Source organism: Pelodiscus sinensis, chromosome 1 (genome assembly GCF_052426305.1).
Source record: "Pelodiscus sinensis isolate ZL-2025 chromosome 1, ASM5242630v1, whole genome shotgun sequence".
NCBI classification, from domain to species: domain Eukaryota; kingdom Metazoa; phylum Chordata; order Testudines; family Trionychidae; genus Pelodiscus; species Pelodiscus sinensis.
This window is the reverse complement of record NC_143052.1, coordinates 165,235,957-165,257,749: the sequence shown is the minus strand read 5'-3', so window position 1 is coordinate 165,257,749 and position 21,793 is coordinate 165,235,957. Positions and strand designations below refer to the sequence as shown.

General features: G+C 36.9%; 1 protein-coding gene across 1 annotated transcript in view; it reads right to left on the bottom strand.

The window, feature by feature from the left end:
- The window catches only part of EPHA6 (EPH receptor A6), an 815,765-nt gene that overhangs the window by 605,758 nt on the left and 188,214 nt on the right, over nt 1-21,793 (bottom strand). Inside the window, exon 3 of the mRNA XM_075908927.2 lies at nt 10,396-11,059. Coding sequence (XP_075765042.2) covers nt 10,396-11,059 — 664 coding nt within the window. The remainder of the gene's footprint in view (nt 1-10,395; nt 11,060-21,793) is intronic.

Here is a 21,793-nt window from a genome sequence, read left to right as displayed (position 1 = left end):
AAGAAGTAATGGACTTAACGTGTAGCATGGGAGATTTAAATGAGATATTATGAAAAACTAATATACTAGTTAAATTCTGGAATAGGCTTCTGTGGGAGGTTATGGAATCTCCACCAAAGTTTTCAAGAAGATTGAACAAATAGTTGTCAGGGATGGTCTAGCTTTATTTGGTCCTGCCTCAGTGCAGGACATTGGATTACATGACTACCAGGTTATATACTTCTATGATTCTAAGTAATCAACAGACCATCAACCAATTAGAAAATCTCTGCGGTAAGTCTTTGTTAAGACCGCAGGCATTCTCACAAAAAAATCCGTTCTAAATTTTAAACCAATATGCTTTGTTTATGTTATATTATAGAAATCTTAGACTCATAGGACTGGAAGGGCCTCAAGAGGTCATCAAGTCCAGTTTCCTGCACTCATGTCATGACCAAGCACCATCTAGACAACAGGGCTACGTCTAGACTACATCCCTTTTTCGTAAAAGGGATGTAAATTAGACGTATCGCAATTGCTAATGAAGTGGGGATTTAAATCTCCCCCGCTTCATTAGCATAAAAATGGCTGCTGCTTTTTTTCTGCATGGAGCTTTGTCGGAAAAAAGCGCCAGTCTAGACGCTGATCTTGAGGAAAATAAAGCCTTTTCCAAAAGATCCCTTATCCCTTATTTCTAGACTGGCGCTTTTTTCCGAGAAAGCTCCGTGCGGAAAAAAAACGGCAGCCATTTTTATGCTAATGAAGCGGGGGAGATTTAAATCCCCGCTTCATTAGCAATTGTGATATGTCTAATTTACATCCCTTTTACGAAAAAGGGATGTAGTCTAGACATAGCCCAGGTGTTTGTCTAACCTTATTTTAAAAATCTCCCGTGATGGAGATTCTGAAACCCTCTTAGCCAATTTATTTCAGTGGTTAGCCATCCTGACAGTAAGGAAGCTTTTCCTAATGTGCAACCTAAACCTTCCTTGCTGCAATTTAATCCCATTGCTCCTTCTACCATCAGAAAAAAAAGAGAATATTTTCCCCATCCTCCTTGTAACAATCTTTTAGGTACATGAAAACTGTTATCATGTCCTCTCTGTCTTCTCTTTTCCAGACTAAACAAACCCAATTCTTTCAACCTTCAATCTTTTTGTATTCATTCTCCTATTATATAGTACATTAGTTTAGTTCATGAGTCTTCACTATAATACTTAATTTAAGTACATATTGCAGAATAGTCTTAGAAACTGAACCATGAACTCATGGGTATTCAGAGCAGAAACTTAAATTAAAAGAATTTCACTCATCAAATCAGTGACATGATTTTATGTGTCCAAAGACATTTTATGTGTCTTGTCTCCCCAACCAACACAGTTCAAATTTAGAGTATTAAATACTCAGAAAAAAATTGCTTGTGATAAGCTACAAACTAAAGTTGATTGGATAAACTTTGACAGACCATTTCCTCTCCGAATATGCAGTATAGTTGAAATCAAAATGCTATGCAAAATGGTTCCAATTTCATTTAGGAGAAAAACCAAAAAAGAAAAGTTCCAAAAATTTCAAAACATCTCGTTTGACATTTCCAGAACAAAAGGTTTTGAGCTTCTATTCTGAAATTATTTTTCTTTTCATGAATGTTATATTATATAGCACGGAATAAAGTTAGACTTGGAATGAAACATTTTTATTGATTCCAAAAGATTTTTTCAGAATTTAATTTTAAAGAATTTCAAAATGTGAGGATTTTGTTCTGATTTGAAATAAAGCCAGTTTTAAAAGTCTAGAAATGTTTCATGCAATGCAGTTTTTATCCTCTGTACAGCTCTACCACAGACCAATAATGAGACATATTCTAAATAATCAATGCATTCAAGATAATTATTAATTGATAATTCACAAACAGAAAAACAAGCAAAAATAATTGAATTACACTTCACTATGGATAATGGAGTTCCTACCCTGGCTCTGAAGAGAGCATGCACTAATTGTGTATTGGACAACTGTGTCCCTTTTGGGGCTTTTTCCTATCATCTTAAAAACAACAAATAAAACATCAGTTTAACTTCCTTCCCACCAAGGCTGGCTGATATGGGGGTGTGCCTAATGTTTCTAAATCAGTGAGACTGACCATCTCCTTTTATGCTCTTTTATCTGAATTTAGGACACATCTGATCTAATTTATGAGTGACAAAGCAAAAAAATACCTGTGTAACTTTATGTAGGTTCAAGACCCTAATATTAGATGCAATAAAAAAGCCCTTATATCCCGGTGCAGGTTTCTAGAATATACACATTACTTTCTAAGGGTTCTTACTCATTTATTATAGATATCTATTTTTCCTAGTATAGGAGGAAAGTATGATATCTAAATAGCACTGTGTAGCAATTGCTGACAGAAGCTGACTCAGTGCTTTTGTATTCCATCATATTCTGTGTTACATAAAATTATATAAATGCTTCAAAACAGAAACAGTAGACGCTGTAGATTAGTTTGTTTTACCTACCGAGCAACAATGCTTTAAAATACTGCATATACGCAAATCATGTTAAGAACGTATGAAGCAAATCATACTTAATCATAACTATAAAAATTCCCATGGAAAGTAATAGTTTGTACTAAATTTTGACTCACATGGGAGGATATAATGCTATTTAATTTACTTTTCCATAGGGGCTTTATTAGGGCTGCTACTGTACCACGGATCATTTTAATTAGAATTAACGCTTTCATCTTGTTTATGAATATATATAAGATGAACTCTGAATATTTAACATGTGGGATACAGTCAAGCTGTCACAGCAAAATTAAGACATTTCACATACCTAACTAACCCTACTACTATTATATAATAACGATATACCAAATAGCTAAACATTCATTGTTAGCATTCAGAGTAAAAATCCCTCCATGCATATATTTCATGTCCTTTGGGAATTTATGCATGCTTTGATCATTATCCCTTTGAAGTAACACTCCTTTAACGAGTGAAATTTCAAGTATAGTCCTTGACTCCGTTAGATGTTTTACTGGTAGGTATGAGACTTATTTTACATAATTTATTCTGCAGTTAGCAGACATTTTCCTACAATGATGAAAGTACACAGCAATGGATAAGCTCCCAAAGATCACCTTCCTTTGCTAAGAATAGTTACTTTTTAGGTCACATAGATTCATGGAATTTAGAAAATAAAATACCATCCTCATCAGGTCATTATCCTTCTATCATTGCAGGATTGTGTCCGACAGTATGATCCCCAGTGAATTGACAAGTCCAGTTTAAAAGACTGAAAAAATTAGACTTTCACCACACTTTATGGAACACTATACTATTCCTACAATCAGATTATGAGCAGGGTTGCTTTTCATAGAAAATATTCTGTTACAGCAAAGGTGAACAGCACAGTAACCTTCTCACACTCCAGCATAGAGTAGGCTGCCTTTCTTAATATCTGGTGCTGAGACATGTCTGGAACCATGACTGTTCCCTATCATATGGGAAGTTCTTTGCTTGTCGGACAACAAAGATTGTCATTTTAACTGGCCCTTAAACTTGAATGCAAGAAGCCACAGAGGAGGAAGTCGCAATTTTGCCATTAGTGGCATCATACTTACCACCAAATTAAGGTCTTTATCCAGCAAACTGCTTAAGCTTTGTAAGAGTCCCTTAAGTGCTTTGCTGGATTTGTGCCTCAAACATCACAGAAATCTGTGATTATTTATACATGATTTCGGAGGCTGTTATTTTCTAATACCAGATGCCTTGGAATACTAAATTAGTCCATCTGACACATTATACATCTTAATTCTGCGTCAGTCTTATACAATATCAAATATTCTATTTCAGTCTGAATCTTATCAAGAACAGGATACATTAGTTAGCTATAGTAAGTCTTATCCTTTTGAGGGGAGTTAATGTGAATTATAAAAGTGAAAGAAATTTCAGATATTTACCTTCCACTCACACATTTCTTTTAGTAGCTAATATGAACTTTCCTATCATAACAATCTTTGCATACTTATTTGAATCCATCTTGTTAGTCCCAGGCCACATCATATAGGAGGGAATCCCCTTTATTTATTGCTTTTGAAATTTTATTTCTCAGAATGTGATTATTAATTGACTGAATAAAATGATGGCTAAATTATAAGTGAAAACAGTTCTATTATTTTACAGTTTTGTTGTCATTCTGTTTATCATTAATAAGCTTCACATGAAGTACAGGTGGCTAGATGCTGGCAGTTGATTTTATGGGTTTTTATAGGGATAGTATCATCTGTGTCACTTTAGTGATATAGTAAAATGCCTTTCTTTAAAAAAAACCTATACCTGGAAACTTACACTTCAATGATATATATGTTTGTTTAAAAAAAACAAAAACAAAAGACCACCACCAACACAGAAAGAGTTTTATTATAATAGAAATTAATAAATTTAGGGCATTTTCTAGACAGCACTCTCTCAAACTTTTCCCCACTCCCTATTTCAATTTCATAGTGTTATTTCTTTCCCTTCTAGGTACTCTATGCTGTTGGTACAAAAGACCCATGGCAGAGAACTTTGCAGATTTCTGCTGAGCATTTTATTGAGTACCAGTCAGGAAGACACAGGAGGCAGTTGGCCTGGTGACAGAATGCAAAGGACAAATAATTGTAATTTAACACAGATTGCTAGTAACTGCTGCGGATATCAAATTGTGCAGATCTCTTACTAAGCCTGAAGCAAGAAAAATCAATGGGAAGAGAATCACTTTAGCAATTTTTGCCTAGTGTTTATCAAAGATAGCTGAACTGATCAATATCCAACAGCATAAAGTTGTACAAAACCTGCACCCAGAAATATCTGAAGACCAACGTGTGTATGCTTCTCAAAACTTCATATAACAACAGTGTAACTGCAGATTACAGTGATAATCTTTGTATGGAAATTAATTACTGAAACAGCTTTGCTTACCTAGTTTACTTGATTATTTCATTGCAGACATGTATTTCATGCTATATAATGTATTTATGTATATTTTAGCACCAAGATAAAAGAGTGGAGATAATTCCTCTCTTTTCTTTTGTGATATAAGAGATTTAATTTACAAATCACATATTCTTACATATAATTTTATTTAGATGCCCATATAATATAGGGAGTCAAATTTTTTATAGGAAATGTTGCAGAAACCAGCTAACTATGTTGACTGAAAGGTTTTTTGGTCACTGTAAGAGATGCATGCTAATTCAGTATGCCATCATGAGACCATTCAAAAAACTTGTACTTATTTATCACCAATGAACTTTCACCTATCTGCCTAGTTTTTTAAAAAAATCAATGAACATTCCTCATATTTGGAAAAAAAAAAAAGCTAAATTCTGAAGGAACTTTCCTTTCCAGCTGCTTTATCAAGTTGATTGCATTGATTTACATAGCTGAACAGGTGTGCAGGTGGCTGGAAATATGTCAGGCGGGTGAGTGGCTGCCAATTATGCTGTGAGTTAACATGGAGGAAGATACGAAAACTTGAAGGGCTGAGATCTTGCAGACTGTTAATGCAGGTAGTTGTAGAAAACAAGTAATGATTTCACTACATTCATTTTTCTTTAGTATGAAGCAAATCATTTCAGCAACAGACTTTAAAAATTCCTTCAACTTTAAAGTACTGAATATGAAAAGAAGATGTCAGCTTGGTAAGAAACTAGAAAAGCTGAATAGATAAGAGAGAAAAATGTTTTTACAGCTTCCCAGTATGACCTTACATACACACAAAAAGCACAGAAGTACTCTATTTTTTAAAAAAGTCACTACTTTACTTGGACACAACATCATACATCTGCAGATTTGTTATACAAATCATGGGGTTCAATTGATCTTTTCAATATCTTCTTAAATATTTCTTTAATATTTAATAGATGCTCGAAGAGGAACAAATTGAACTAATTCTGTTATGTCCTCTATGGTTTTATTTTCTTTGCTCTAACTGACCCAAGCAAATTTCTTTTGTCAAAGCAAGCAAAATATTTTCTATAACAGAGGAAGAGTAAAAATCAGTTTGTAATCTGGTAAAAACATGAGCTATGCATTGTCTTCTAGTGGGGAATCTAAAATATGTGTTCATATAAAAAAGATTCTGCATGGAAAAATGTTGGGCACATTGGCATTTTGAAAATGAAAAATAAAAACAATGTAAACATAAAAGCCTCACCACTGATGCATAATATATTACACAAGTGCTAATAATGTGAATTATGTTTCACTGTATATCTGTTTTTATTTAGATAAAATAATCCATACAGCACTTGAGTTAAATAAGGTCAAATACAATTTTCTGCAGCTTGCCAAGAGTTATCTGTAGTTAACCATATTCAAAAGCTTTGTCAAGTCAATAATAATTGCTTTTCCACACTGACTATTATCCACAAAACACATAGTTCCTGTGTTATTTCTCCATTATGTTGCTAGAATGTATTAAAATGCAGTCTTTTAGAAGAGGTGCCAATCAAAAGATGGAATTAATTGGAAGCACTGAATTGCAGTGACACTTCCACAATATTTAGGTTCGGATTCAAATCTCTCCTCTCCCTCCGTCTCTGCTTCACAGATACCATGGTACTCTATATGACAGACAGCATATTAGTAATGTGTATTTTACACTGAAAAACAATCAGAGCTTTTCTGAAAATATTTGTGTAGAAAAATAGAGAAACTGAAAGCTTTTGATGTCAGCTCATATAAATAAATTACATTCAATAAGCTGTTTAATTTATTTGGAAAAGAATAAAAAGGTGTCTGCTTTGCAAGTGATTAACCACTCTAGTTCAGCGTCTTCAGGACCTGACTGGTGTTAAACCAGAGAATTGCTGAACCATGAGAGGTCAATATTGTCTAATAGCATTACCAACACTGCCACTGCTTACTGGGTCCCTAGAAGACATTCAGGGCATTTCTACACTAGAAAATTATTTTGAAATAATTAAATTTAAAATAATAACTCCCAAAATAACTATTTTGAAATAAGCTTATTCCCCAAGGAAAGCAGGAATACAGATTTTGAAATAACCAGCTTGTTATTTCGAAATAACAGGCTTGATAGTGTGGATGCTCCACTTATTATTTCAAAATAAGGGGAATTATTTTGAAATAACTCCCTAGTGTAGGCCAAGCCTTAGGTAAATTAGAGCTAAATAACAGCACAGAACACTGAGAGCCAGGGCTGGCAGCTGTAAACAAACTTCATACGACCATGGGAGACCTTGCCACCACAGTTATCACAGTCACGATAAGTGGATATCTGGTCTGCAGATGTTGCTGGACCAGAGAGTGCCGGACCAGAGAGGTTCAATCTGTATAAGACTCAAGATGGACGTATGGCTGGAAATATCAGCAACCTCTGAAAATTATCTGTATTTCCACAGCAAACCAAAAAGAGAGAAATCCCACGGCAGTTATCTTAGAACACAATCTGTTTAAATGATAGCTTGTCACTCTCTGAGCAATAAAATATAAAAAAAACTCTATTAAACTTTTAGGCACTCCTACAGTTCATTATGCTTCCATCTCAGACGTGGTTATTTAACACTGTTCATAATTCTCTTACTAAATTAACAAATAAAACTGCTGTGACTGTGAAGATTCTTAGTTTAGGGCAGGCATGTCCAAAGTCCGGCCCGCGGGCCAATTGCGGCCCGTGTTCTGGTTTAATACGGCCCCCCAGGTAATTTGGCAATATCTATCTTTTATGGCCCCCAACGAATCCATATGTATTGAGATGAATACATTGTAAAATCTCAGTTAAAGTCAGTTGGTCTAAATCAGTTATAAATATATTTGGACACAACATGTATACTTGGTGTTATGTTCCTGTTCATATTTTTTGAACTTAAAAGTTGGCAGACAACCTTTATTACCAATAATATGTAATGTACTTTACAATGTTCCTGACATATATTTCAGCTTCCTGGATTTTTTTTTTCATCTGGCCTTCAGATATGAAAGGCAGAGTGATTTAACACCTGTTTAGATTGGTCATCCATGTGACGAAATGAAAAGTATGCCGTTTGCAATAAACTTTGCATAAAATAGTTAATTTGCATTTAATTTTAATGGTTCAAAGAATGTCAGGCAAAATGGTTGGCCCTCACGCATGTTCACTTCATCAAATCTGGCCCTCTTTGAAAAAAGTTTGGACACCCCTGGTTTAGGGTGAAGGTAGCATTGCTCATACATAGTCCTATAGTATGGCTGTCATGATGCAATGGCATTCACAATGTGTTAACTGCTTTTGTTGTTAAATTCTTACCCTATTAGTCAGTCAGAGGTAACGTGAAATCCCATATGAAAAAAATCATTAACATCTTGATTGTATGTTAATTAATAATACACTTAATACATTTGTATAATACATTTGTCATTTCCAGTGACAGAGTTGCCCAGAATGGTATCTTTAGGGATGGATAAGTTTCAGGAGACATTGCTAAATTTTTATCCGGAGAACAATGGAGAAAGTGAGCTCCACTTTCTGATGGTAGAACATGGATTGTTATTAATGCTCCAGTGCTAATATTCTCATATGCTCCAAACTATTTATATATATCTACTATTTCTATACTATTGTCCATCACAAATAGCAATGTTCCGTTACTTTATGCAAGTCTTTGGCTTTTCTCCCTCCTTCTTACAAGCCAGACACTAAATTAAAGGAGGCAGAGACTTCTGTGCAGAGGCAAGTGATTTTACATAGTGGCATGCCCTCTACAACCAACTGTTCAGGAAGAGAGCCACCACATTCATAAACATATATGCAGTTGTTACAGAAAAGAGAATAAAAGAACATCAAAAGCATATATGGTGTTATGTAGAGCTTGATTGCTTATGAAGCTGGTCAACCTATTAACTTCCAGGACATTCCGCAAGAAAAACAGAAGCAATTGCCTATATCTCTAGTTGAAGTAAATGGCATCCTTCCACACTGCTGGAAAGTCATTACTGGCATGAATATTGTGTGCAGACATCAGGGTCAAATTAATCTCTGGTATAAATGTAGTTGCACTAGGGATACAATTTTTTTTTTTACCAGAAGAAATGTCAACTATAGATCTCAAAGTCTTTTCAAAATGTCTTTTGATGGATGGGCATGCAACAATCATTACCATGAGGAAACCTGTTAAGAAATTTGACAGCTTCACATCTTGGGTGCTATAACCTGCATTGCTGTACCAAAAAACAGATATATTTGACAGGTACAAAGAGCAGTCTGTCCACACATGCACAGGGTTGAAAAGTTCTAGAACTACATGACCAAATTTTCCAGTTTTAGAAGGGATGCATCCCACCCTCACAAAAATTTCTAATCTTACCCAGGAATGGGAATCTTACCCAAAACTAGAGTTTTATCTGAATGTCTATTTTCCATTGATCAAATAATCAGGCTACTGAGGTGGAGGTCACAGATGGACTTTTCAACTGAGCAAAAAGTTCAATCACAAGCAAGTTCCAATGAGCATCCCCTTTTTGGAAAAGTCTGACAAAAAGAGTAATATATTCCATTAACAATACTTGACAGCTACAGAAGAACTTTTTTCTTCATACTTCCTCTTTTTCATTGCTCTAATCAAGGCATGTCAGGTATAGTAAAAAAATAAAAGTATTTTCCCTTTGAAGCCATCTTCAAGAAATTGCTACTTGATCAGAGAAATCATTCAAGCCTTTCCATGCCCTGACAAAATGCAATACTACATCTGTCCTACATATTATATCTATTCTAAATAATACTAGCACAGAAAATAATCCTCATGGAAAATTTTAAATCACAAAACTGCTGAAAAGCACTGGGGCACAAATATTTTCCAAGGAGACAGCAAGAAACAGCAGACAAATATTGGAGATTTCTTACTGTTATTCTTGTTTAGATGCAGAAGATGACCATGCAGTATTTTTCAAAGTAAGAAATGATAACTGATATTTGTTTACTAAAAGTTCAGGCCTACTGGTATCACAATCCACATCTACATCTAGAAGCACCAATACAGGTTATGCAGTATAATTCATTACTATAATGAAACAGAATTTGAGTAAATTTCTAAACTTACACATTCACACTGAACTTCTGTGCATGCTGCAGTAAATCTTTTCTCTGTGACTGAGCTCAACAGTCACATATTTTGTACCTAATTACTTTACTTGATATTCATGCAGCACTTGAAAATGTTTATTCTGAATGAATGATTTCAAAGCTGTCACTTAGAAACTAAAAGTTATCTTTACACACCAACAATACAATAACTTCTAAAGTACATTGTGCTTGTATTCTGTAGTCAAGGCATTCCTAATAAATATGTGGTGTGATATTTTCAACACACAAATGCTTTATTTGCTATGCAAATAACTGCAGACGGTTAACTTTTATAAAGTGCTATTTTCTTACCATGGCAGGAACCATCCACTTCCTCATATCCTACACTGCAGATGCATCGCCCAAGAGGCACAAGCCAATCCCCATCTGCACCACAATACAGTTTTGGAGTATCCCGTTCCTCAGCGCTTTTCACACAAGAACCCCGTACCTCCACCAAAGAGGAAGAATCAACCCTTGGAATGGTATCAGGAAACATAGCCAAGTTACGAACTGTGAAAGGGCACTTCTTGTAGTAAAGGCGGACAGAGACCAGAGCGATGCATGCTCCAATGTCCTGGAAAGCAAGATAGAATCCTTTCCTGTTTATGGGCCCAACCTCACGAACTTCGGTGTTGAGTTTAAGGATACGGTCACCTAAGTCCATTTGGGTAAAACTCTCATCAGCTGCGACAGTATCAATTTTAATGTATTGACTTGGCTTGAATTTAACTCCATGGGACTCATCTGACTCCATGTAGTAAAGATTAAAAGTTTCTTTGCAAGTTCCCAATACCCATGGAATGCTGTTGCAGTCCCTTAGGGTAAATTTCATTTCCACGTAAATTTTCTGTGCTGCATCACGGGAAATCCAATTTGTACGAAGCCAGTTGTTTTGGTTTGGTTCCATTACATTACATACTTGGTAGGTGTGAATGGGACGATTGTGTTCATCCATTTCAGTTATGGCATCCCACTGGAAAAAAAAAGTTGTTTGAAAAATCAGGAATCATAAGCTGTACACATACATATCAACCAGTATATATATATGAACCAGTCAAACAGTCCCGGATAGTTCTCTGGTAATTTTGTTGCCCATCCTTCAACAACATGAAACTTCCAAATTTGTTCATAGCATTTTAGGTATAGTATTTTTGTACCTATTGAAGAAAGATAATCTTTTTGCATACAATTGCTTCTTAAGTGATACAGATAATGTAAAATGAATTAGCAAGGATAAAAATTGTTTTTGATGAATGTAGCTATTAGCCCATCATGAATGGGCTTCTTGTCCAACTGTAACATTTATAGTTTAATAGGAAATCAGGTGTTTAACATGCAGTCAACATAACATCTCAAAGAGCACACAGAATTACAAATGACTCCATCTTGTGAAGGTTAGATCTGAATCTGAATTTCAAACTTTCTTGGAATTGGGAAAGTCTAGGAAGGATCTGGTTTTCCAGTTCTGGAAATAATGTTTTTGTATGACCTTTCCAATTGAAGAATCCAATGTGGATGTATCTCCAATAGGATTTATCCCATAAACGAGTTAATTCTAACGCCACACCTGAAAGACTTGTAAGATTTTTTTTATTATGACATCTTCTAGTTTAAAGGGACCACTGGATGTCAAATATATACTCAGAAAAGTTGAGCCAATAATCATTTTACCTCTAAATACTCATTAGCAACAATAGAAACTCAGGACATGTGTATTTTCATTCCTTAAGAACAGGGATGGGGAACCTAAGGTCCGGGGGCCCCTGGCTTGCCTGTATCTTGCCCCCAAGCCTCAGCCTTTCCCCCCCACTACAGCGGAAAGACTGTGCTGGCACTCCAGCCCCTCTCCTCTATTGCCCCACCATGGGGCTGCAGCACACAAAATCTACTAAGATTGTCCCGCCCTAAGCTCTGGTGTGTGAAGGGAATGTGGGGAGTGTCTTTCTCCTTCTCAGTTGGGAGCCACATTGGTAAGGCTTTGGGGATTTTTTGTTTGCGTCTCACTTGTGTGACCCCCTGACTGATTTTTATGTGGGTCATTGGGCCTCAACCAAAAAAGGTTCCTCACCTCTGTTTAAGAAGAACTAAAGTTTAGCTTGAACCTCTCTAGTCCAACTCCCTCGAGATATGACTGGTGCCTAACCAGAGAATTTGCTGAGCCCCAGGATGTCAATATTGTAGTGTGTGGATTTCTATTTTTATTTCACCAAGGTGCATAAATGGAATAGCACTTGCAATGCTACTTAATAATGTATGACTGTACTGATATACCCTGCATAACCCTAAGTCTAGCCAAGGCTTATCAGCCCTCTTCATAGCAAAGCGTTAGTGTTGTTGCACAATTTTACTCTATTTGCACAAGGAAATAAGTGAATAAAGCATTACTAGCACTTCCATTGCTTGTTGGTCTCTTAGAAGACCTTTAGGAGCAATTTAGAGTTTAATAACAGAACAGAACACTGAGAGCCAGGACTTGTGGCTGTAAACAAGCTTTACAGGACCATGGGAAATTTGGCTACACCCATGATAAGCAGACAACCAACTAATTAAAATTATGCTGAACTGTGTATGTTGCTTGAACAGAGAGAGCTGGACTAGAGAGGTTCAACCTGTAGTAGTATAGATCTAGGCACTTTGCAGACCTAAGGTGCTAAGTTTTGAGTTGTCTTTCAGATGTGCCATTCTCATACGACATTCTAGATGCAGATGTAGATTGTGATACCAGTGAGTTGAGTAGCTGTTCCTAAATACCACTGAAAATACCAGATTTCTTTCTTTAGTACTATAAATCATCACAATTTATATTAACTTTTATAGCTTATGATTACAATGCTTTCATTTTGACCCTATATTGAATAAAGTTATTTGCATGCAAATTTGTTAATAAGGCACTCTTTGAAAACATCAAAACAAAAATTAGAAGTAGAGAAGACCAAGCAGTATTTTGTCTCTTGACACTGAATTTCATTTTTCCGCGTTAGTTACGTAACAAATATTATGTTAAAACGTGTTATAATTATAGTCAATATGTAGTTTCAGGTGCAATAAAGGACAATTACCTTCGAGTCATTAAAACATTATTCAAACATCAGTTCAGATATTGTTCGTTGCTAAAAATATATTGCCCACTGTAGAATAGACAAGCCCAATATATTCTAATTTAGATATCTAAGCTAAACATTTAAATAAATGTTCTGGTTTTTGGAGATTCACAGCAATTGTTTCAATGCTCTGAGAAATGTGTATTTTGCACAGGGGATTTTGGACTGAGAAAATCTAGATTGTCTATGCTGAATATAATCTGAGTCCTTGTAATGGATAGGAGGAGTGCTGGACAGCACCCTGTGACTAAGGGGTTACACTCAGATATTTAGCAAGGGGGTTGGAAGGAAGCCAGGAAAACCAACAGGAATAAAGTGCTGACATTTCAATTGTGTAAGGTACCTTGCCTGCTTTTCTGGGAAAGTTAAACCAGGAGTTGAGAGAGACAGAATAATTTAAACCCAGACAGGACTACCATGTCTTCAAAGAATTTGGGGCATTGAAGTAGACTGAACCAAGAGAAGATCGGGAATAAGTAAAGGGAAAGTGAATCTAGTTGTGATCATAGTATTTTTCTTTATTTTGTGGTTTGGTTTGAACTGCTCTGTTTGAATCTATGCCTCTCCTCCCCTTTTACCATCTAAGAATTGTTCCCAGAGATTTTCTCTGTGTTTTAATTTGTTTTCCTTAGTTGCTCTGTACATCTAGCAACCAAGTATGCTTTATCAAGTATATCTTTTGTTTTGTAATAAAAATCACTTTTTAAGGTGATGATTTGATTCTTGTGTCCTGGAAAGTACAGGAAGTCTGTCTGTGTATGTCTGCATGCCTCAGATTAAGGGTTTGTCTAAACAGCACCCTAAAATTGAAATGCGACATACAATTTGTGCTATGCAAATTGGCATCTTATTTCAAAACTATTTTGAAATAGCTTATTTTAAAATTTGGCTTATCTACACAGTGCCAAATTTTGAAATAACACATTATTTCAAGACATACCTTAACCCTTGTGCAATGAAGTTTACAGAGATGGTGAAATGGTATGCCCATTATTTTGAAAAATATTTCAAAATAATGGGTGGCTTGTGTAGATGCAGGGTACTGGATACCTCCAGTATCCTGAAATAACTGCAGTATAGATGCACCCTAAGAGGTCATCTACTATAGACTGTAGCTTGTTTTTCTCTTTTCTGTTTTCAAGTTATTTTGGGGAAAAAGAGCTTGAGGTACCCCAGGAGGAGAATTCAAGTGTTCAGCTACAGTTTCAGGGATAAAATCACTTGTTTTCAGCCCCAGTTTTAGGAATAAAATCTCTTGATGGTGGCAGCTATTCTCTTCCCCAACCAAAAAGTCAGTGAATCTGTGACTATGGTGGAGTTTTTGTTACCAGAGACTGTAGAGGCAGGGTATTTTTTTAGGTCTCTTATGGGCTTCCACCTTCTGCACTTGGGGTACGTCTAGACTACATGGCTCCGTCGACGGAGCCATGTAGATTTGTTTGTTCGGCAAAGGGAAATGAAGCCATGATTTAAATAATCGCAGCTTCATTTAAATTTAAATGGCTGCCCCGCCATTTGTCTGCAGATCGGGGCAGTCTGGATGCTCCCCTGTCAACATGAAAGCCCTTTATCGACCTCCCCGGTAAACCTCATCCTACGAGGCATAACGGGGAGGTCGATAAAGGGCTTTCAGGTCGGCGCAGGAGCGTCCAGAATAGTGTGCTGAGCCGACAAACAGCTGTTCAGCTGTTTGTTGGCTCAGTGCAGCAGCCATTTACATTTAAATGAAGATGCGATTATTTAAATAGTAGCTTCATTTCCTTCTGCCGATCAGCCTAATCTACATGGCTCCATCGACCCTTGGAGTGCCAGAGTGAGGAACAGCCCTTACAGTCCTATACTGCATTCACCATTTATGAGTAAAGGAACTGTTCTAACCAGATTTTGAGGCATCTGTCCTCAGTAAGAAACTAGTTGTGGGTATCAGGAGAAGGAACTAGTTGATAATGAAGCTCTGTTTTATAGGAGACTAACCACTTGATGTTATCTTAAAGAACAATATGAATATTCAAATGATGAGAAAAATAATAGTGCTTTACTGCCATAACTTTTAACAGTACATAGCTAGTCCCACAGGGGGAAAAGCTACATAAATCTCCATGGGGCTTCATCTCACTTCCATCCTTCCTGGACATCTCTAAGAAAAGCATCAGCCCTCCTCCCCCATGAAAACAACAGATCAATCACAGTGGCAACAGCAGCATCATTTCACAGCCTCATCAGCCTGGTAACTTACCAACCAACTCAGTAAACTTTTAACTGCCTTCTGTCATCAACCAAAAGTGTTTAATGTCTATGAAGATTTATTTTCCCCAGAGATAAGGGATTTGGGAGTGGGAGGAGATAATTGTCAGTAGAGAAGTCTATGGAGGGAGAGGGAACACATCAAAGTGGTCATACAATATGACAAGAATGTTGAGGTCTCAGAACATAAGGGAGAGCTAAGCAGGGGCTCATTAGGTTAACGTTAAAATAAGAAATAACTGAGAAGAGTTATAAAAGCTAGAGGTAAAGAATAAAATAAAAACAACAATAAAACATGGGAAATGGGAAGAATGAAAAATTATATCCCTATAACCCTCTGAACCTCCGTCTATATATTGCCTATATATAGTACTGCCTACACGATAAATTATTTGAAGCAAGGATATGTCATTGTGTTTGCCTGTAAAATACCTACCACAGTTTGAGAACTACATAGGTAAGTAAATATATAATCTCCTGTAACTTAAACCAAAACAACAAAAAAGTACAAAAAGCTCTCCAGTGGAATGTGTTAAGGCAGATGCTTCAGGAAAATGCTAGAAATAACTCCATAGGTCTCTTGTAAACATAGGGTCAAAACCACAGAAGATTGCCCAGTTTTTGAACATAGTTTTCCTCCTGCAGTGAAATCTCCAGCATGCTCCTCTCTTTTCCAAAATATATTGTTAAAATATATTCTTCAAATATGATATCTTCCTCAGAAATATTTAAATATTCACTTTGAATCAGTACCCTGATCTGAACTTTTTTTTAAAAAATAGTCTTAAATTTTGTTGCTGGGTGTGTGGTTAAAAACATTTTTTTCTGCAGTCACAGAAAAGGTTTTCTGCCGTTAAGGAAAAGGTTCTGCTTGCAAATAATATCTAGTTTCAAAGAATTAAACAAGATTCATACATAGGGATTTTTTTCTAGTCCATTAAGGGCAGATTCACAACTTTATTAAAAATCCAGATGTATTAAACAAGAAAGTAAGAGCTAGATGATGAATAAATAATATACCTTTGAAATAAATCTCTAATTTGCCCCTTTTGTTGCATTTAGAAATAGAGTGAATTAGAAAATGAATACATGTATATACTTGTGTGTTTCTTATCTCTAATCTTGTATGTGAAGCCCAAAAATGGAAATAGGCTCCCAACACATCTATCAAAATTATTCCAAAAAGTGACAGACATCTGAATTAATGATAATCTGTGTCATGAACACATTTATTCTAAAATAAATGCTTGTTTTTATTCTCTACAATGTTAATATAATATATTGCATTTAGCAGGTAATAGTGGCCCGGTAATATTGAATATCTGAAAAACAACAAATGGTCTGGTAGCACTTTAAAGACTAACAAAACATGTAGATGGTATCAAGAGCTTTCGTGGGCATAGGCCACTTCAAATGAAGTAGAGGGCTGTGCCCACGAAAGCTCATGATACCATCTACATGTTTTGTTAGTCTTTAAAGTGCTGCCAAACTAGTTGTTGTTTTTTTAAGTTTATCCTGTATAGACTGACTAACACTACTCCCTTAAGCATCTGAACATGCAATTGCTAAGATAATTATTTAAAGCAAAAAACAATCAGACACAGACCCCTGAAAATTGCCTGGTTCATGTATGTGGTGGATGAGGTAACATGACCCCCAGCAGTTTAAGGAGACCCTCAATCTCTGTCTTGGAGCACAGCTCTTCCAGCTGTACAACACCATGTACCACCACAGGAGTGGCTCCAGATGCCACATAAGGAAGGAGACCTTTCTGGAGCTGTATGCCAGGCTCATCCCTGCACTCACATGATGGGACAACAGTTGCACCCTGCTATCCCCCTGAAGAAGTGGGTCACCAACGCTATCTGGAAGATCACCCCACCAGATAGTTACTGATCCATTAGGAACCAATTTGGAGTGGGGAAGTCAACTGTCGGGGCTCTTGTCATGCAGGTATGGTGCTCTTGGGCTGCAGTCCCAGGAGGGGTGTGTGTGAAGTACTGGAAAGGAGAACCCTAAGGAAAGGGGGACTGCAGGTGGGGGATGGTTGTGGTGGGGGAAGCCCTGTCCCTATAGGGTTCCACCCTCACAGCCCTGTGTGTGTATGGGGGGGGAGGGGAAGGAACTTCATAGGGTGTGGCTCCTGGTATGGTTAGGATTCACTGTTGTTTACTACTACTGTAGACTTCCGATAATCCGGCACCTTTGGGACCTAGGTGGTGCGGATTATCGGATATGCTGGATTATCAGGAGGTACTGCATACTCCCAACCCAATGCCCCTCCCGCCCCCAACTTTATGCTCGGGTTCCGGAGCCACCGGTACAGCCGCACATCTCCCTCCAGGCACTGGGGCACGTGTACTGAGTGGCCGGCTTTTCAATGAGCTGGCCGGGACGCCGTAACCCAATCCCTCTTCCCCTCCCTCCCCTTCTCCAGCGCCAAACACCTCCCCTCCCTGCTGTAACCTGCGTGAGAGCGGCTGACCTGAGCGGTTCCGGGTTCCATCCCAGTTCCATCAGGAGCACTTGCCATTTTGATGCCGGACTATCGGGAGTGCCGGACAATTGGGTGCCGGACAATTTTTTGGAGTTTTACTGTATACGGAGAACACTGTAAAGGGCTAATAACTCCTGGAAGCACTGTTAGAATACTGGAAATTGTTTACACTGTCTTCCCCAGAGAGAGAAAGAGAGAGAGAGACAGAGACAGACAGAGTGTTTACATAAACTACTTCTGGGTTACCATAAAATAACCATTAATTGCAATTCATTCGGAGGTATTCATTAAGGTTTCGTACACCCAGCAATTAAGAAAAGATTATATTTCATATACTCAATTATATTTCAAATAATTTTTACTTTCCTTTTGAGGATATTAGTATAAAGAAAAGAAAGATACTGGACCATTTTCAGTCCACTATAATTAGGTACATCTCCTCCTCTGAAGTCATTGGTGCATCACCTATGTAAACCATATGCAAACCTGTCCTGCTGTGCATGGTCCAGGACAAAGAGGGCTTTCCTGCACCCCTATGGACTTCCCCCCTCTCTTCTGGTCATGTTAGGTGGAGAGTAGAGGAGTATGGAATGTTGGTCAATGTCCCTACAATGACCTGATGGGCATCTGGAGCAGAAAGCCACTTCTAGGCTTTCTATTCCTTAAAGGGGCACAAACAATTTCCAACAAGTAAGAAAAACAACTGCCATTTAATGTGAAGTGAGGTCATTAGTTTGACAAGGAATGAATATCATGAAGGAAAAGAATAAATAATGATGAATTCACAATAATAAAAGATGTTAGAGGGAAAAAGCAATTATATTTTACTCTGGTCACTGTGTTTGTTTCATTACCTCCCAAGAAAAATAGAACTGTAAAGAAACAGACCACATTTAAAAAAAATGCATAAATGCTCATAGCACTATCTGGATAACATGCAATGATTTTTCTTCCAAATTAAACAAAACATGTAATCATTCTTTCAATGAAAACAGATGCCAAATATATCCTATCCTTACTTTTTTTTAAAGAGCATTTCACTGTGATTTAGGACACAATTCTCAGTGAAACATGACATAAAAATGTAGATCAGCATTTTTAAACTCTTATTTCAAGTAGGAATAAGAGATCCTCTGGAAAAGGGCTTTATTCCGGAGGATCGCGCCAGTCTGGACGCTCTTTTCCGGCTTTTCCCCAAGCCGGAAAAAAAGCGGCGGCCATGTTTATTTAAATCCCGTGGGGGATATTTAAATCCCCCGCGGATTTCCCTATTCCAAAGTTAGAAATTAGCATGTCTCTTCCGAAGAAGGGGCCAGTGTAGACGTAGCCCCTGAGTTTTGACCCTGAAATGGGAGAAGTGACAGACCCTCCACAAAGTCTATTTGTAACCTTGCTGTTGCTATTGATTTCTTCGTGGCTGGTGCCCAAATACTGTGATGATGAGTAGTAGTACAAAACCCTAAGAAGGAGAAGGTTAAGAGATGAAGGAACAAAAAGAGATGCTATCAAAATGAAACTAGACGTTAAAGTGAAGGTACCTCAACAAATCAGTGTCATAATCTTCAAGCAGCTGCATACTTGGAAAAAAAATCAGGGATGTCAAAGGAGAAGAGTAAAAAGGTGTCAAAACACACATTGGCTCAAAGAATAAGGCAAGTTCCATAGATAATTGTTAAAAGGAACAAGGAAGAAAAATTCCTCTTGCTTTCTAGTCCACATCACTATTATGCAGAAGCAAGTTATGTGAGGAGAAGAGGGCAAGACCATTCATAGTAAACTGGTATCAAATCACAGCAATCCATTAGTAACTTTTCAAATGCTGATCACTTTAACACTGTGGACTGTGTTCACAACGACAAGACCATGACTGAAGAATGGCTGCAGAACTGTAAGAGAGACAGTGTTTTGCTTTCCAAAACAAAACTATTAAGATTTATGTTTTTTATCCATTGGTGGGTTTGTATATCATTGGAAGAGGGATATTATGGTCTGCTCGTTTAAAGCAACTATATTGTAATTTTGAAAAATATACACTGCTGGAAGTTAGTTTGCTGCATCAGCTGTTAGAGCTTGCAAGCAGCTTGCTGGAACTCTGCAAAGAAAGAACAAAAATCACCCTCTACATGTGTGTGTACCTAGAGATACTACAATAAGACCCTACCAGTCTCTGCCTCAGCTACACTACTCTTATTCCTTGTGAACACTTTTAGTTTGTAAACATCCCTTCTTCCTGCCTCCTTGAATATTGGAATACATTTATTGCCTTTCGTCTGCTGCTGCCTTTAAAGCCAGGAATTTCTCAACAACTTCTATGAATGCAGAATGTGAAGAAAAGTGGACACAATCCAAGTAGGTATCAACTCTCTTTATCTTTGATTACTGCTATTTATCTGTGGACCAATTTTTGGTCATTTTAAGTGAGTACTTCCCTGCCTTAAGTGGTATGACTAATACTGCCAAGCACAAGCATTCAAAAATCATGATTTAAGTCCCCATACATCCTGAGATTGGATTAAAAACATGACATTTAAAATACTAAATGGAGAATTCTTTTTATTTTCCTCTTACATTTTGAGCTTTTAGAGATTTTCTTTTTAAGCTTCTTTCTAAAACCATTTATACTTTTTTAAAAGATGAAAGCGGAGATATTACGTAGTTGCATGACTTTCTGAGACTCTCCATAAAATTGCAAGAGTTGACTATACTGAGTTTATTCACCGCTTAAGACAAGCACATTAAGACTACGAGGCTGCCATTTTCAAAACTGACAGTGAGTCAGTTAGAAAAATGGTCCTGAGATTAAGGCACAGGACTAAAAACTAGGAAACCTTAATCTGAGTCCCAGATCTGACACAGACTACTTGTATGTCTTTACACATATCAAATGAGCTTTCTTTGTCTCAGACTTCCCATTTGGAAAATGGGGAGGAGATCATCTGTTTTCATGTGGATGTTGAGAAATTTACATGGCTGACCTAAGTAAATGGTCAGCAGAATTATTGCAGATTCCTTATTCCAGTGAAACGAACAGGAAATCCAAGGGTTTCCATCATTTCCTTCCACCTGTCCCTGATTTCCCAGTGTTTTTAAATATGTGCTGCAGTTGCTGCTGCTCCATCCAATTACTATTATATATAATAAACTTCTTTGTTTAGACTGCAAGATCAAAACCATATCACCTGGACATGAATAAAAATAACAAAGCAATTATATATAGTGTTTTTCAGCTTCAGAATGCTTTATGAACACTAACATAGTAATACAGACTCAGGCATAAAACTAAAAAAAATACCCTAGAGATAATGAGAGGAAGGTTAGAGTAACAGATCACTGCTTATACCCAAGTGCATTAAGAGAAGCAATAATGAGGCCCTCACTATATCTATGTTCATGTCCTTTATTTGACATCATAAAAGCACTGTGGAATTTGAAATAGTACAGCACTAGCAGCACTGGTTCAAAACTTCAGTGGGCACTATTACCCTTCTCAGTTATATATTAAGGAAGGACACTTCTGACAGTGCCCTTTATTCCTCTTTTGTAACTGCTATTTAGTGAATACAGATTTCATCTACAACATTCTAATGCTGCCACTTTGAGGTCTCTCTTAATGAAATGTCTACTAAATACTTTAGGGCACTCAAGTAGTTGCACCTTTCATGGATTATTCAACCATATAAAAGTACTGTGTTTTATGAACAAATATTGCTGATATATGCTGTAGAATTAGGATTAACAATTTTGTTTTAATTATTTTTTCTCATTCTTTCAAGCAGTGTCCTAAAGGGAAGAACCACCACCATAAGTCAGTGTGCTAAGAAGTCTCTGTTGAAGAGAAATATCAGAATTGTAATGTTGGAGTTAT